This window comes from Rhagoletis zephyria, unplaced genomic scaffold (assembly GCF_001687245.7).
Source record: "Rhagoletis zephyria isolate East Lansing unplaced genomic scaffold, Rhagoletis_zephyria_1.1 Rzeph_scaffold_03711, whole genome shotgun sequence".
Classification (NCBI taxonomy): Eukaryota; Metazoa; Arthropoda; class Insecta; order Diptera; family Tephritidae; genus Rhagoletis; species Rhagoletis zephyria.
The window spans coordinates 22,375-38,280 of NW_016160794.1; the positions used below are offsets into that span (position 1 = coordinate 22,375).

The 15,906-nt window shown below is 37.6% G+C and overlaps 2 protein-coding genes across 2 annotated transcripts; one reads left to right on the forward strand and one right to left on the reverse strand.

Annotated features, from left to right (window-relative positions):
- Window positions 1-9,937: 9,937 nt before the first annotated feature.
- Window positions 9,938-12,195, forward strand: mil (milkah). Its single transcript, XM_017624623.1, has 6 exons — window positions 9,938-10,293; window positions 10,944-11,110; window positions 11,179-11,302; window positions 11,384-11,615; window positions 11,875-11,954; window positions 12,007-12,195. The coding sequence occupies exons 1-6, from the start codon at window positions 10,210-10,212 to the stop codon at window positions 12,187-12,189; spliced, it is 870 nt and encodes a 289-aa protein (XP_017480112.1). The 5' UTR covers window positions 9,938-10,209; the 3' UTR covers window positions 12,190-12,195.
- LOC108369498 (uncharacterized) lies at window positions 12,192-14,683 on the reverse strand. Its single transcript, XM_017624622.1, has 5 exons — window positions 14,322-14,683; window positions 13,998-14,268; window positions 13,814-13,936; window positions 13,597-13,758; window positions 12,192-13,537 (listed from the first exon to the last, which is right to left on the reverse strand). Exons 1-5 carry the CDS (start codon window positions 14,594-14,596, stop codon window positions 12,515-12,517), a joined length of 1,854 nt encoding a protein of 617 aa, XP_017480111.1. The 5' UTR covers window positions 14,597-14,683; the 3' UTR covers window positions 12,192-12,514.
- Window positions 14,684-15,906: the final 1,223 nt, after the last annotated feature.

Consider the following 15,906-nt stretch of genomic DNA (forward strand, 5'->3'; position numbering starts at 1 on the left):
TAAATAAAAGTCCCATATAATTATTATGAGGTGGCGAAAATGATTTACATTTTAAAATAATCGTCAATATACATACATATGTTACTTTGGACCACGTCAACCGATTTCGATAATTCTATCGGAAAGGTAGTGTCTCACAGGTAGTCCCATACTAATTTAGTTTAGATCTGATCTTTGGATCATGAAAAGATTATCGGTGCACCTAAACTTTTAAATGCGAATTAAATTCGGTTGTGTTTTTTGCTTAAAAATTACTTTTTCGTCTAAGAAATTATCCGTACACAGCCACAAATTTGTAAAAAGTTTAAATAAAATTAGTTTCAGAAGTAATTTATGCAAAATGCATGCAAAGCATGCCTCCCTGCGGCAGCAACAAAATAATGCAGTTGTAATTGACATATACATACACACATACATATGTACACACATACGCACAATTATGCATACACATTGCTACCTTAACGCGAAACTAGTCGAATGAAACCAAAATAGCGGTAATAACACGGTTTATTGGATATCTTTATTTCCGCTTCAATAGAATCGTATGCGGAAACGGAAGTGGTATTAAGTTGTAATAATGTCTGTAACTAACGTCACACACACACTTTCTCGCACATACGTACATATGTACATATGAAGTTGTGAGAAATGCCAGTGAGCATTGTGCATGTAAATTCCATTGTTCGTACACATATGTATGTATGTATATAAGCACAGATACCTGTTGAATAAAATTTCAGTACAAATCTTATTACTTGTCGGAGAACTACATATGTATGTACATATATGTATATGTACATAGGCACATTCATATATGTACATATGTACATAATTAAATGCGTACATATGTACTTCAAATATCACATTTCATTACTTAATTTAGGAAAAATAGTTACTTTTTTAGTTTCTTTTCGCATTTCCGTTGTAGGAGTTCAATAATGTCAATGGAAATAATGTCACTGACATTAATACACAATTGAAAAGTGAATTAATGTCAGTGGCATAAACAACCGAAAACTGAAATAATGTCAATTGACATTACGCCACTTTGGAATTGATTCACCCTCTAAAAGTGAAGTACATATGTATGTAATGTTATAAAAATAAATTTTGTTATTCAGACTTAAATTAAACAAAATGAAAGTGTGTTAATTTCATCAAAAATATATATTACTAACCATCCAAGCCTGCACCTAAAAACAAAGACGTTAATATGCTTTTAATAGCAATAATAATAATAAGTATTAATTAAATCAATTACATACAGTATAAAAATTACAAGCAAATACTTTAACCAAAAAAAATTGAATTTATAAATATTAAATACCACGGCGCACAGTGCCGCCCAAGTGGGCAAAAATCGAAAAATTCGTTATCTGCAATGTGAACTTGTTTGGTATTTTTGTAAAGACAATTTATCCGCTAAAAAGAATTAAAGAGACATTTACCTAAAAAATTAATTATATGCCGCCATGAAGCCACTAAAGTCCACAAATTTTATACTAAGAATTTTAATAAGAGCATAGCCATGCATAAGCTCTTCACAGAAAAAAATGTCAAAAATATAATCTTTGAAATAAAATATTGGTTTGACGTTTCTTGTTTCCGTATAGATAGTAGAGAATTACAGGAATTAAAATTTTGGATTAAAATTAAACACAGGGTGTCCCTGCGGTATTCCAGAAAAACAATTTTTTTTTAACAAAATTTCAAAAAATGCTAAATTTTAATGGAATGAATAAAAAATATATGTAAAAATAGTTGTTTTTTATTATTTTATTGAATAGCACGGACTTTTAGCTTTCAAAAGAAGGAATACAAACCAGCTAATTTTTTGCACTTTCTGAAGTAATGCGTTTTTCGCTAATGCATAAAATCAAATATTAAATTTTTTGCCAGTACGTTGAGATCTGTACGATTCGTTCCATTTTCAAAAATGAAGTGTCAGAGTAAAAAGTTTGACCTGTGGGAAATAGAAGGTTTATTTGTTTTTAAAGAGTTGCCACCTGTTAAAAAATTAGACTGCTTAATAATTTGATTAAAATTTTTTATAAGTTAAATAAATTATTAAGAGATGAGTGTCAATCGAAATGTGTATTAACTACATGCAGCGAGTTGCCACTTGTTTAAAACAGCAAATTCCACTTGAATTAAAGGAATTAGGTAATTGAAAGATATATGTATCACCATAAGGGAGTCAGACGAAAGAGGTTTAAGAAGGTTTTAGCTTAAAAATATTACGAATAGGGTTGCCATCTACTTGTAAATTCCAATTTAGTTACGATACCAAACCAAAGGATTACGCCATCGTATTTGTTTTTTTTTATTACAAGTGCATACATTGTCAATCAGTGATTTGTTCTGATTACATTCCTTTCAAATTACTGAGCTCTTAAATTAACTCAGGAATGTCTTTACTCTTCACTTCTTTCTTTCTAAATACGTATGTCAATTTTTTCAATTTTCCTAAACTCATATTGACATACATTTTCAGTTTCCTTATTCCCTTAATTAAAGTGAATTTGATTTTTTAAACATTTCTGCGTATCGTTTAGAAGTAAAACATTTTCAAAACCATTTCAATTAATACCCATATTATAATATCTAATTCATTTGATTTGTTAAATAATTTTAATAAAATTTGTAACAGGTGGCAACCCGTTTCAAAAAAAAAAAACTTTATTGCACAGCTACACATCAAGCGAACTATATGTACATACCTATGTAAATGCTACAAGAACGCAAATTTTCCACTTCAAACTGCATTTACAGTGGTAGTATGAAAGTTACCAAATACATTTTTGAATTCAGCGCTCTCAAGCGCCGTCTACAATCCTTTTTTTGCCCACATTTTCTATGGAAGGGAGGCACTGTGCGGCGGTTCCTTACTTTGTCAAAGGGTCATTGTTATCTCGTTTTAAATGGAATGGATTAAAGTTGCAGGATTCTTTTTTTATCTTCTGTACTTCATTAAAGACAGCGCCTACTCAATTCAACAAAAAAAAATTATTTAAATTATGGCGCTGCTCCAGCATACAAACGATACGTTTATTTGTAAACACTATACAATATGTCATTGCAAAATAAATTACATAAAATGCAACGTTGGAATGTAGCTATTTTTTGAATTGATTTCCCGAAGGTGTTTAGCAGCTGCTACTAAAAAAAATTAATAAAAACAAATGTGACGCCAGTCTAGAACACTTATACTCACACACACCGGCGCTCTAGTAGCACATACATACATACATACATACATATTCCGCTTGTGAACGCACAACCAACTACATATACACAGGGGTCCAGTCCGGTAAGGCACTCCAACGGCGTTCAACGGTCCGGCGGCATTTACATCCGCTTCGCTAAACTTGTTTACGTTTGCGCATTTTCTGCAATAAATGTATATATGTGTGTAGGTGCACATATTTACACTAGCGAGTATACATACATATGTATGTACGTATTCCCACTCATAATTTCATTTCATTTCGCAACCTTCTCCCACTGCTTTGCGCTTTGGTTTGTCTTTTTACAGCCCATTTTATATTTTCATTTTTTAACTTCGGTCAGGAGCGTTGAATGAGATTTGTCGAATGGCTGGTGAGCTGAGGCTCTGTGCGCTTTTCGTGACTCATTGTTGACTTAACGGCACATTGCTAAGTGCAGCCGAGCGTGTCCTGTGCGCTAGCTATGCAGCCTAAGTGAGTGGACATCGCGTGAAGGCCCAGCAACGTAGGCTCCACAGGTCGTATGAGCAACAAAACGAAATGGCCAAGCAGTGCGGGCGTTCCTTTGGGAATCGTATGGCGTTACTGAAGGACTTTTATTTATACAACTCCACTTCACTTGCAGTATCTGATATTTGGTGGTAAACACTGCATACTACTCTATGCATCGAATATCTTCAATTAGTAAGCAATGAGCGTTTGCTAAACGCAACGTTTTGTTGACATAATTGACATTGCATCGCTTCATTGACACCGCCGACCAGGCAACAATCATTACGTTCTGCTTGAAAAGCCACGACTTGCGAGTGCCGAATTGTCCGCTGGGGATTAATTATAGTTGAGCTATATATAAATGGTATTTTTTGACAAATAGTGTCTACAACAATACATACGTACCCAGGCATTTATTTTAAATATTGTTACTTTTTTCAAATTTAGTCCTCCCTACCTAACCTTTTTTGAGTATACACGTGGTTTCATACGGGTCGATTCTCTGTCATTTGGTTACATTAATCCTCTATTAGAGAAAAAAATACGAGCTGCACAAATGAGTCACTCAAGTGCTATTTACTATAAAAGCGTATATTTGCCGGTAAGTAGGTAAAAAAAAATTTGCCGGAACTTTATTTACCGGGCACAATTTTTTTTTTGTTGTCAATGCAGAGTAGCCCTGCAAGAAGCCGCTGTCTCTTGTTGTGTTTATTGTATCGACGCTACTAAGCCGGTTTGTCCATCAATCGTTGTCGTCAAGCTCAACTAACGGTAACCTCAGTAAACGAGACGTTTTGATGGTGTGGGACCAGAGGGAGAGGGGTTTTAGCTGAATATGCTTGAGTGAGCATGCGAAAAGGTTGTTGGTGTCGTATAGGTAATATCCACATGCTGAAAACTTATTGAGTATATCGGGTTCGAGTACGGAGTGGGAGCTGAAGCTCTTTGACTGCTGAGCTGCTATCACAGCATTTATAGGTCGAGCAAAAGAGCAGAGGCTCCTCCTCATTCAAGGTCCTCTTCGGGCACTCACGTCTGTAGCACTCTACCAAAAATTGTTTGCTGAGCATTTCGTTGTGCTCCATTACAGGGAGCATTTTTGTCCCGCTATGCATATGATGCTCGTCGATGAGACGATATTGCATAGCGTAATGTAGAGTGAACGCTAATGAGCCACCAGGGTGCCAGTTAGAAAAGTTATCTTACGAAAAATTAATGATAATCGAGATAATTTTCGAGTCCTTCCATACAAGATTTTCACTTTTAGCTCAAATCTCTTGGTTATGATGACCAAATGAGAATTTTGAGAAAAATTGGATGGTTTAAACCTTATCCAAGTTCACCGTGATATTCTGAAAAATCCGCTCCTTTCAAGCCGACTTGCCAAGGACTTCTGCCAGCATAAGAGGTGGCAAGTACTTACTATTGGAATCAGTACACTCAAACCTTTCGAAATTTGAAAGTTTTATTGCCCCACACGATGGAACATATTTTTTCGATTTTATGACTTTTTATGAAGCAATTACTAGAATCCTACCAGGCTAGGACCTGGCAAGTCGGTGATTTGAAGTTGCTCTAGATACCAACATATTTTCGAGCAGTCGGCTCTCGGCACTACAGATTTCAAATTTTGTAGGGGGAATTGGCAAAATTTGTTGAATTTTTACAATTGTTGTATAAAGTTGTAGTTTATATGGTGCTTGTTATGATATTTGAGCCTTTTTATATGGTTTAATAGTTATTTTATATAAAATAGCCTGTTTAAAAAGTTGAATTCAAATTATTTAAAAAGTTAAATGAATTATGATAGAAGGGGGTTTCAAAAATCTTTTTTTTTACCATATTTAGCGGGGTTTCCATGGTTTAAAAAATCATATTCAACTTGAATTAAGGAAATTGGATAATTAAAATAAATGCATACAAATGTATGCATCACAATACGGGCGTCAGACGTTTAAGAGAGTTTAAGAAGGTTTTAGTGTGAAAATATTTTTAAGACCTCTTTAAAAAGTCGAACTTAATAAAATAATTGTGAATATTATATTAAAACAATGTGTACACTTTCATTTGTCGCCTAGTGTATATTTTTTTTAACAATTAATAAAATTTAACAAAAACAAAATATTTTCAATATATGGAAAAAATTTACTGTACGATTTTGGCTGATACTCATTGCGTGTATTTACGTGCTTCAAAAGTTTTTAGATTCAAAATCTTTGATCGTGTTTTTTTACTTTAATTTAGGGTTTTTAAGGTAATGTAACCGGTTCTAGTTTGATCTTGCCAAATCGCAGAGTTGCTGTTGTTGTTATAACAACATAGAACTTCCCACAAAGACATTTGAGGATTTTGCTAGTGTCCACTCCTTTTTCAGATGAAAATCTGCATCGTTCCGATTGTCATGAGAGCGCTGCTCTGCCAACTTTGCAGTCGTTCGCAGGGAAACTTTCTGCAAGAAATTTAAGCTACAGATACATATTTGTATGGTATGTATGTATGTATTGAACCACACTTCGCTTAGCAAGTTATTATGAAAATGTAAATTTAATAGTCGAACACATCTGCTTAATTCTGGCAGGCAAGAAAACAGCAAGGCCAATAAAGCGCATCATTAGCTCTTCGCTATCGATTGTAAATAAGCAACGTGCTTAGAATTTTCTGATTAGCTATGAACTTAAACATTGTTTCTTTTCAGGAATGTCTTACAAATCTAATTTCAATAAAAATTAACAAAGCTTCGGCCAATGTGCTGTTGTATTTATGTACATTTGTATGTATGTATGTACAGTGGTCGAAATAATTATATGTATTATTATTTAATTTTGGTTGTTTTTTTTATAAAAATATAGTTCATTTATAGTACAGTTAATAAAACCCGTGCAAATACAAGTTTGAAACTTTGTGCAATATTTAAAAAAGAAACTTTCGTAAAAATTTCTAACTTTCTTAATTAGATTTCCTAGAAAGATTCTGAGTACCTATGCAGTTTTGAATTCTGGTACAACAAAGTACAAGTCTCAAATGGCTAAAAATTATGGCTGATTTTTTAGATTTTTCCCACATTTGCTTCCATATAACGAATACGAATTTTTATATGGAAGAAAACCGAAACATCCTGAAAAAATTCTAAAAAATTGAATTAAAAAGGTTGGAAATTTTAACGAAAGTTTGTTGATTGTAGTTTAAATATTGCACAAAGTTTAAAACTTGAATTCACACGGGTTTTTTAAAGAATGAACTATATTTTTATACAAAAAAAAATAGCCAAAATTAAATTACAACAAAAATAATATGTTAAAACTTGTCAAAATGTGGTGCGGCTATAATTATTTCGACCACGGTATGTATGTATATAAATATGTACGTGCTGTCAATTTGCACGAAAATATGCTCAATTGGCCCGCTCCGCCCGCATCCTACTTCGCAAGCAATAATGCAAATTTGCTACGTCTTCAAGTTAACCACATCATTTCTCTGCGTCACACGTCGCAGCTTTCATAGACGGTTCACTGAGCACAGAAGGGCGACGTTTTAAATGAGAGTAAAGGCAAGTTGAAGAAATAGTAAGCAATAAATAGAGGTTTGACCTATATGGCCTTCATATTTAGAGAAAATCAAGTGAATTTAAATTGCAGTTGATATTTTTGTTGTAGCGGCTACTTAGCCCTACCTAGATCGGCTCGTCCCTTAAGCTCAACTAACGAGGGAAGTGTGCCACTCCAACTGGGTTGGTCTATAGGGAGAGAGGCGTTAGTTCAGTGGGACATGATGAGGCGTGTTGCGAGTCGTGAGGTGACTCTCCTCATGCCGGACATATCTGCATTTAACCTACTCAGGTAGGAGTTTGGCCTGCTGTAGTATCCAGAGCGAAGTTTGGCTAAAGTGGTGCGAGTCTCTCGAGGCAGACGAAATTTTGTCTCATCAACCTCTGGTTGCTGTGTTTCCAGAACTCCATTTACAGGTCGAGAGTCGGTGTAAGGTGATACCGGCTCCCTGTGAATGCCGTTTATGGCCTGTCGGTGCGCTGAACGTCTGAACTTGCCCTGTCTGAACTGCCTTCTGACGTGCCTAGGTAAGGGCTCTCCGGGAAGAAGGTGTCAGTTCTATGGCATCCTACTATGAACTGCTTATAAAGCATTGTGTTGTGCCCGTTGACAGAGAGCATTTAAGCCTCCTCATGTAGGTGGAGCTATGGCAACGGCATCCAGAGTGCCGAGTCTTGGCATGTCTTTAGCTTCGTCCACTGCATCCTGCTAGCCCCCGGCGACCACATGGACGCTGCATAGTTTAGAACTCGCCAGCTAATTGTATGTGCCGAGAAGGAGAGCAGTCTATCGAAGGTAATTCCAAGTATTTTTTGGTTATTCACCGTGGAATTGGTGCGCCATCGCCGTGAATTCTCATCTATAGTTTGACCTCATTCGTGCAGTGGGTAAAAAGAGTTACCGAGGATTTCGTAGGAGAGGGTTAGACTCCTTGCAATAAGGATGCGAGAAATTTCGGAGAGGTGACCGTTTACTTTTGAGCACAAGTCATCAATTCCACTCCTGGACGCCATTATCGGGCAGATAAGAGATAATAAAACTCCATTTGGTGGTTGAGGGAGCAGTGAGACATAATAATTAAACAGAAGCGGGATGACACCGCCTTGTTCATTTTTCTTGCTTTGCTGGGTTTACATATGTCTAAAAATTACTGACGAATGTCGACAACTCAGATAATTCGCTGACCATCCTTTGAGTCTCTGTGGGAAAGAGGAAGCCTCAATGTTTTCTAGAAGGGTGGAGCGTCTGACGGTGTCAAACGCCTTTATCAGATCCAACGCTACCTGGACTGTTACCTCACAGGTGCGGTTTCGGTTCGGGCCGCACCAGTTATCTGAGTTTTTATGGCTTTAAGTGCTGTTGTTGTACTGTGCACTTTACGGAACCCATCGTGGTGCGTAATAGACGAAACTACTCTCCTTTGTTGGCCGGTTTCCCTGGTGGCCGGTTTCCCTGTTGCAAGCATTGGCAACCAAGAGGCACGCAGGACGTTGGCAGCTAGTGCAGCCTTTTGGGCACTCGAGGTTTAGCTTTGTCAACCGGATGATGCAGAGTAAACTGCCGGAATGATTTTCCTACTANGTAATAGACGAAACTACTCTCCTTTGTTGGCCGGTTTCCCTGGTGGCCGGTTTCCCTGTTGCAAGCATTGGCAACCAAGAGGCACGCAGGACGTTGGCAGCTAGTGCAGCCTTTTGGGCACTCGAGGTTTAGCTTTGTCAACCGGATGATGCCGAGTAAACTGCCGGAATGATTTTCCTACTCTGTCGCCGCGCTTCGTCGGGTTGGATAGTGACCTCTCGGTTAACGAAAAATTACTCACACCAGAGGTGAAATCTTTAGATGATTCTTGGGGCTGCTGCCTTGTGATGGCAGTGGGCGGCGGGATTTCCAATTGCGCAGCACTGCAACAGGTGGCTATGTAGTTGTTCGTCCATTGTTGCATGGTGCTCAGCCCTGGACATGCCCTAAAGTGGCACCAGCCAAGGCAGAAATTGCACTTGAATAATGTTACATTACCCGAACACCGAGCAGACAGTATGAGGAACCAAGAGATATGGGCTTAGGCGTGTGNCATGCCCTAAAGTGGCACCAGCCAAGGCAGAAATTGCACTTGAATAATGTCACATTACGGTATATCCCGAACACCGAGCAGACAGTATGAGGAACCAAGAGATATGAGCTTAGGCGTATAGTTGTGTCTATGCTATGTCTGTGTTATGTCGGAGGGTGGTCGTGTTGCGGTTATGTGGCCCAGGTGAACTCTGGAGTGCCATGGAGGCAGTTCGTTAGAGCAGCTCGCTGTCGGTGAGCTAAGACCTGAGGAGGTTCTAAGGTGACTCCACCTGTTGCAGGTATTGCACCTGACAGAGGTGGAGTTTGGCTCGTTGCGCATCCTGAGCAAAAGAATGCGGAGCAGGGCCTGCCTAATCAAGGTTAGATCGCCGAAACAACAGCCCTTGGCCTGATAGNTCTGGAGTGCCATGGAGGCAGTTCGTTAGAGCAGCTCGCTGTCGGTGAGCTAAGACCTGAGGAGGTTCTAAGGTGACTCCACCTGTTGCAGGTATTTCACCTGACAGAGGTGGAGTTTGGCTCGTTGCGGATCCTGAGCAAAAGAATGCGGAGCAGGGCCTGCCTAATCAAGGTTAGATCGCCGAAACAACAGCCCTTGGCCTGATACAACCCGATTCATTCCGGTATGTTGAATTTATTCCGGTATGTTCAACCGGCAGTTGTGGGAATGTTAATTTGCTCGCAATGTTGCTGCCGACTAATATCCCACTTGCTCTCGAATAAACGAAAGCGAATTGCGCCAATCGTTGAAAATACTTTTGCCGTGCCGATTAGTGTCAAATGTTTTTCAGAAATCTTCTTTTTTCCTTTCTCAAAAACATTTCAATAATTCTGAATACTTCAATTCGGGGAGCAACCATAACAATAGAAATATGGAGTCGATGAAGATGCGCGGCGCACCAAAAATTCCGGTGGCAAAGCAGAGCTCAACTGCAAGCGCTAAGAAATCGTCGGTGGTGAGTAGATACCAATTTAGGCCAACAGACTACATACATCCATATGTATGTATATTTCACATTCAAGGAAACAAGGGGAAAGAAATGGGAAAAAACAATTATAGCTGTTGTTGTTATTGTTGTTTTAACATCTGAATATAGGGGCCTTTCCAAAAGAGCATCAGTACAAAATTTTTGTTTTTTTTGTTTCTAAATCGTAAACTAGAATAACAAATTCCAAAATGCGTAACCATGATGAAACGCTAATTTCAAATTATGTTACGCAAATTTGATAAATTCATCTTCTGTGACTTGAAATAAATGATAGTGACTTGAATTAAATGNACAATTATAGCTGTTGTTGTTATTGTTGTTTTAACATCTGAATATAGGGGGTTTTCCAAAAGAGCATCGGTACAAAATATTAGTCTATTTTTTTGTTTCTAAATCGTAAACTAGAATAAAAAATTCCAAAATGCGTTACCGTGATGAAATGCTAATTTTAAATTAAGTTTCGCAAATTTGATAAATTCATCTTCTGTGACTTGAAATAAATGATATTGATGCTTTGTATTGATGCGATTTGGAAAACAATATTAGCAGCGGGAGTTTTTATTTTTGGAAGAAACTTTGCACATTCTATATTAAATTAAACTTCTTTCGAACATTAGGATAAAAAATTAACCGAAGAAGAGAATAAAACAATTAGTGAACTTAAAAAACTTTACTTGGAAACTATAAAGCTCGACGTGGATTTGCAGCAGGAAATTTATAATATGGAAAAATCCTTTGAGGCAAAGCACAAAGCAATTTTCGAAAAGCGCTACAACATTCTCGAGTAAGTTCCACATAAAAAACCATAAACTAGCATATCATTCGCTTATTTCTTATCCATATCACTTGCAGAGACTTTCGAAAAAAGTCCCATGGCGACTCATCTAGTGAGAGTAATATATCAAATTTTTGGCTGCGTGTGTTAAAAGCATCATACACGGAATTCATAAGCAAAAAAGATGAAAAAATACTAACGGTATGTCGAATATCTGTGTGTTGATTGTTGTAAACTAGTATCTTGTGTATGATTACTTCATTCTTTCGTTCATAAACTTAGTATCTCACCGACATACGTTCAAAACTGTGTAACGAACCAACGGTTAAGTTTATCATTGAATTTCATTTCGAACCAAATGAGTTTTTTTCAAATCGTATTCTGACCAAAACATACTTTTTAAATTGTTTACCCAATGTGGACGACCCGCTTTCATATGATGGTGCTGAAATTTATAAATGTGAGGGCTGTAAAATTGACTGGAAGCAAAATTATAACGAACAGGATAAAAAAGGTTGGTCATCGGTTGTTACACTCACAGTTCTCTGTTATCAGGCGTGTTACAAATGTATTAAAAACGTATCCAATGCAATGAATATTTTAAATTCATTATCATACAATATTCTGCCAAACAAAAAAACGATAACGCTTCACATTGGATATTTTTCGGTTTTTGCAATGTTTACCAGAGAACTATGAGAACCCCAAATGTAAATCTATATCTCCTTCCTTCTATGCAAAGTTCTTTATGCCCACTCGAATCTCATTTACAGCTTACACTTCGTTTTTTGACTTCTTCAATCCTCCGAAACTACCAGATGACACAGAAGATCCTAATTATTGCGATATAAATGTAAGTATTGTTTATAGTTTACAATTCTCAACTAAGGATATTGCATTTGCAGGCAATTTTACAAAATGATTTTGAGCTCGGTTTCTACCTCAAGGAACGTGTCATCCCAAAGGCTGTTATGTTTTTCACAGGTGAAATTGCCGATTGCCAAAGCTCGGACTCGGAGTCCGAGGAGACAGATGATGATGACGACGATGATGATGTCTCCTCCACCAATGATGTCAATGACGAGTGAACTTAATATTTTTTATATTTATTGATATATAACTATGCTTTTAAACACTGTAAAAACTACCACATTGCTGTATACTATATACGCGTACACATTTGCGCTATTTTTGAATAAAATTTATGTTAACAAAAATCGTAAGAGCTTAATGACATTCTTTGTGTTCAGCCGTCAGTTAAGATTATGGATATATAATTAATACTAGGAGTTAAGCATAATAGTGCAACGTATGTTCGTGAACTTCTGCCATGGACTTATGTGTGGCTGTACGTATGCAAGTCGATTGAGTTGCAACTATTACAACGCCCAAGTGTGTGAACGTACACAAGAGTTAATCAATGATCGGTTCTTGATTTGGGCAATCATCATTGCTTGACCCAATAAGATGATCAGCTATGATTTGGCATTCCGGCTTACTAGCTTTAAAACGTTGCACGCCTTCGCGTGTTACGCTCGTACCACTCAAATCCAGATAGATCAGATCAGGCGAGCACTGCACAAGATGATGCAGGGAAATGTCTGTGACCTTTTTATAATTTCGCACACTAAGTCTTACAAAGCTATTTTCGCTCGGGCGGTTGCCAATGCGTATCCAGATTACACCAGGTTCAACCGGATTTTGTGGCCTTCCAAAACAGCAAATACCACGATCTGAAATGGGGTATTGACGACAACAAGGATGATGACTGAAATGTGGCACTGGTCCTGACGATGAGCTGGACCAATTAGATTCATTTCCGCGTCCCAAAGGGTTTATTATATTCCAGAAATGTGGATGTTGCAACATTAAATCAAAATGATTGTCTACGTTTGGTGGCGGACGAATATGCCTTATGGTGGGCCGACGATTCACAAAGTCTAACAAAATAACATGTTCTGGTCGTGGTAAAAATCGACTACGTGATGGAAAATTTCCACCAGGCTCAGGTAAACTATTGTCCGCTGCATGATCTTGTAGCAAACGCGAAGGTGATGCAAATGGAGAATTCAAAGCTGACGAAGGCGACGACGACGAAGTAGAAGAAGAGGACGATGACAGTTGTGGGCTCGAGCACGATGGCTTTTCTGTTTCTTCGCGTCCCTCTTGTATCGAGGTATTTGATGACGAGTTAACCATAGCACTAGAATATAGAGAAGAATCGTAGTCTTCTGGTGAGGTGGATGCCTTCGACGTGGACGGTTGGCAATCGCTGTCGCTGGCGTCCTTACTTTCCTCTTTTGTTGGTGTGCTATTTTTTGTTTCATTGTCACGCATACTTAGAGGGCAATCCAGAAGTAGCTCCTTTAAAGTCAGCACGACATTGAAGCATTGCAAATCAGAATCTGTTATTGGGGTGAATCGCAAATCCAAGTACTAGAAATATAAGCGAAAATTCACACAGGTAGCAGAATGTTCATCAAGTCGTTTTGTACCTCTAATTTTTTGAATCCAAAACGTGCCGCCATGCTTCCATATGGAATAAAGTCGCCCAATCGTGAACAACCTTTTAAGCTAAGCCAGCGTAGTGAGGGTATTTTGGATATCATCATGATGTAATAAGGCTCAAACCAACTGCTGTACTCAATACCAAGCTCCTTAAAGATGCGAAGAATGTAAATATGATGCTGGATAGCTCTATAATTTACATACCTCTAAATGCACTAAATGAGTGTGAATGCCACTGAATATGGTTTGCTCATCCTGTGGCTTGCAGAAGTTACAATCTCTAAAAACAAGCCGCTTTAAAGTTTTAGGAAAATGAACAATGCGAACCTTTAAGACAAAATTAAAGGTTACTTGTATGTAAATATGATTTCATTTCTCATTTCCTTACATTTCTTAGATCTACTGTAACACCCCGTAATTCCAATATGTTTAATTGTGTACACCGCTGAGCAAAGGTGTCCGCCAATGTTTTGTTAAATTTCTGTATTTCTGTACTTGTGTACTGCCGCGATGGGCCACGTAACTTTACGCAAGTAGTTCCTTTGTGTGTACGTTCCATGACATCTTCTAGTATGCCGAGCGGCAATAATTTCTGACTGAGATCGATGTGTTGCCAAAATCTGCGATCCATTAATAATGTACAAAAGCGATTACAACAGCTGCCAAGAGAAAGATATTAAAAAATGGCGTACATTCTTATGAAAACACTTACTTCATAAGGGCGTAATATGTCCACGAGTCGAGGCTCTTAAAAATTTCATAAAGGAGTTCATCAGGAAAGTCTGTGAGGCAGACTTGGTGTGTGGAATCAACGCCACGACACTTTGCGGCAGGAGTGTAGTCCCCCACAGCCCCATTTTCATATGCAGCCTCACAGCTGGTACTATGCTGTTCACCACAATCCGAGTGACGACGCTTTCGGCACAATCTTGATTCATTGGGATTATTTTGCACCTGAAGTAGATTTTTCTCTGAGCCCAAGTCCATTCTTTTCGGTAAATTAAAACGTTCAAGTAAATTAGTTCACCATTTAAAAACACTTTGCGATGTGTTAATGTGTAAATAGCGATAAGAGAAATTGTTGGGAATAACAAACAATCTATCGATAATTTTGAATCATAAATAATATCGGTTCTAAATTCGATGTTTACTAAAATCCTAAAATCGCAAAATTGACAATATATCGATCCTAGTTTCAGCGATGTTTTAACATCGATTTTACTGTGACTGAGACTGGAATTCAATTTAAACATTCTGCTCTTAAAATTTTTCCACTGACCATAAATTTTAATACTTATTCTTTTGGGAAACATTCAGAAATTCCGAGTTTTCTCTTATCTTTCGATGTTAAAAAAGGACCGGGTTCACTTTGAAATTTCAACGAAATTGGGCTTCTGAGCTTTAGGCTTAGCGAACTTACAAGGAATGCATTTTTATTCTACTCATAGGATGATGATAAATAAATACTGGGAAATACATCCATATGAATGTAAGTATTTTTCTAATTGAATTACAGAGAGGTGGAATTTAAAAGTATTAAATCTACCTTTTAATGGGACTACAACCTAACAAATTTTGAAACATCGGAATCCAGTATCGATGTTGATTTTTCCGATGCATCGAAACATCAATGTATCGATGTTATTTGCATTACTAGAAATTGTTGGTTATCGATAATATTTTCGTAATCATGAGTCTGCGTTTATACATGGAAACTTTTGGCGACGCGATTTTTCATATTCAGGCCGATTCTGAACAGAAAGTCCCCGGGAGTTTTCTCTCTTTTCCCTTTCCTCCTTTCATGCATAAAAATTTCCTAAGGATTTTTTATATTAAATGGCGGACTTGAGCTCTCAAAAAAGGGTCAAACAGCCTTTTCGGAGTTCGATTCTCCTCCTCCCAAGTTTTCGGATAAAATGCTACTCCTGGGAGTTAATCATTGGGGGATTTATTTCTTGGGAGAAACTAATTCCCGGAGAACAAACTCCCCGGGAGTATTAAGAATTGGCCTGATTACCTTTTGGTGTTGTTCGTTCCATTTACACGGCCACTTTTTTGTATGCAATTGTTGTCAGCTGTCAGCCGTTAAGGTCTGGTTATGCAGACAAACTGTATAACCAATTTTTCGAGCGTGAGGAACGCTTTCTGTGCTGTTTGTACTTTTGGTACCCGCATGATCCTGCGGGCTCGTGTGGAACAAACCTATTGGCAGTCACTGCCGCAACAAACGCAATACGTCGGTCTCAGTGAATACTTTATTTGGCATTCCATTTCATTTGTTTACATTTTTGTTGTTG

Bases quoted from the DNA above. Each gene is read 5' to 3' on its own strand.
- mil (XM_017624623.1), top strand. From the start codon at position 10,210: ATGGAGTCGATGAAGATGCGCGGCGCACCAAAAATTCCGGTGGCAAAG. The intron at 11,303-11,383 runs GTATGTCGAATA...TCATAAACTTAG, and splicing joins AAGATGAAAAAATACTAACG to TATCTCACCGACATACGTTC. The intron at 11,955-12,006 runs GTAAGTATTGTT...TTGCATTTGCAG, and splicing joins CTAATTATTGCGATATAAAT to GCAATTTTACAAAATGATTT.
- LOC108369498 (XM_017624622.1), bottom strand. From the start codon at position 14,596: ATGGACTTGGGCTCAGAGAAAAATCTACTTCAGGTGCAAAATAATCCC. The intron at 14,269-14,321 runs GTAAGTGTTTTC...TTCTCTTGGCAG, and splicing joins ACATATTACGCCCTTATGAA to CTGTTGTAATCGCTTTTGTA. The intron at 13,937-13,997 runs GTAAGGAAATGA...TTTGTCTTAAAG, and splicing joins TTACAGTAGATCTAAGAAAT to GTTCGCATTGTTCATTTTCC.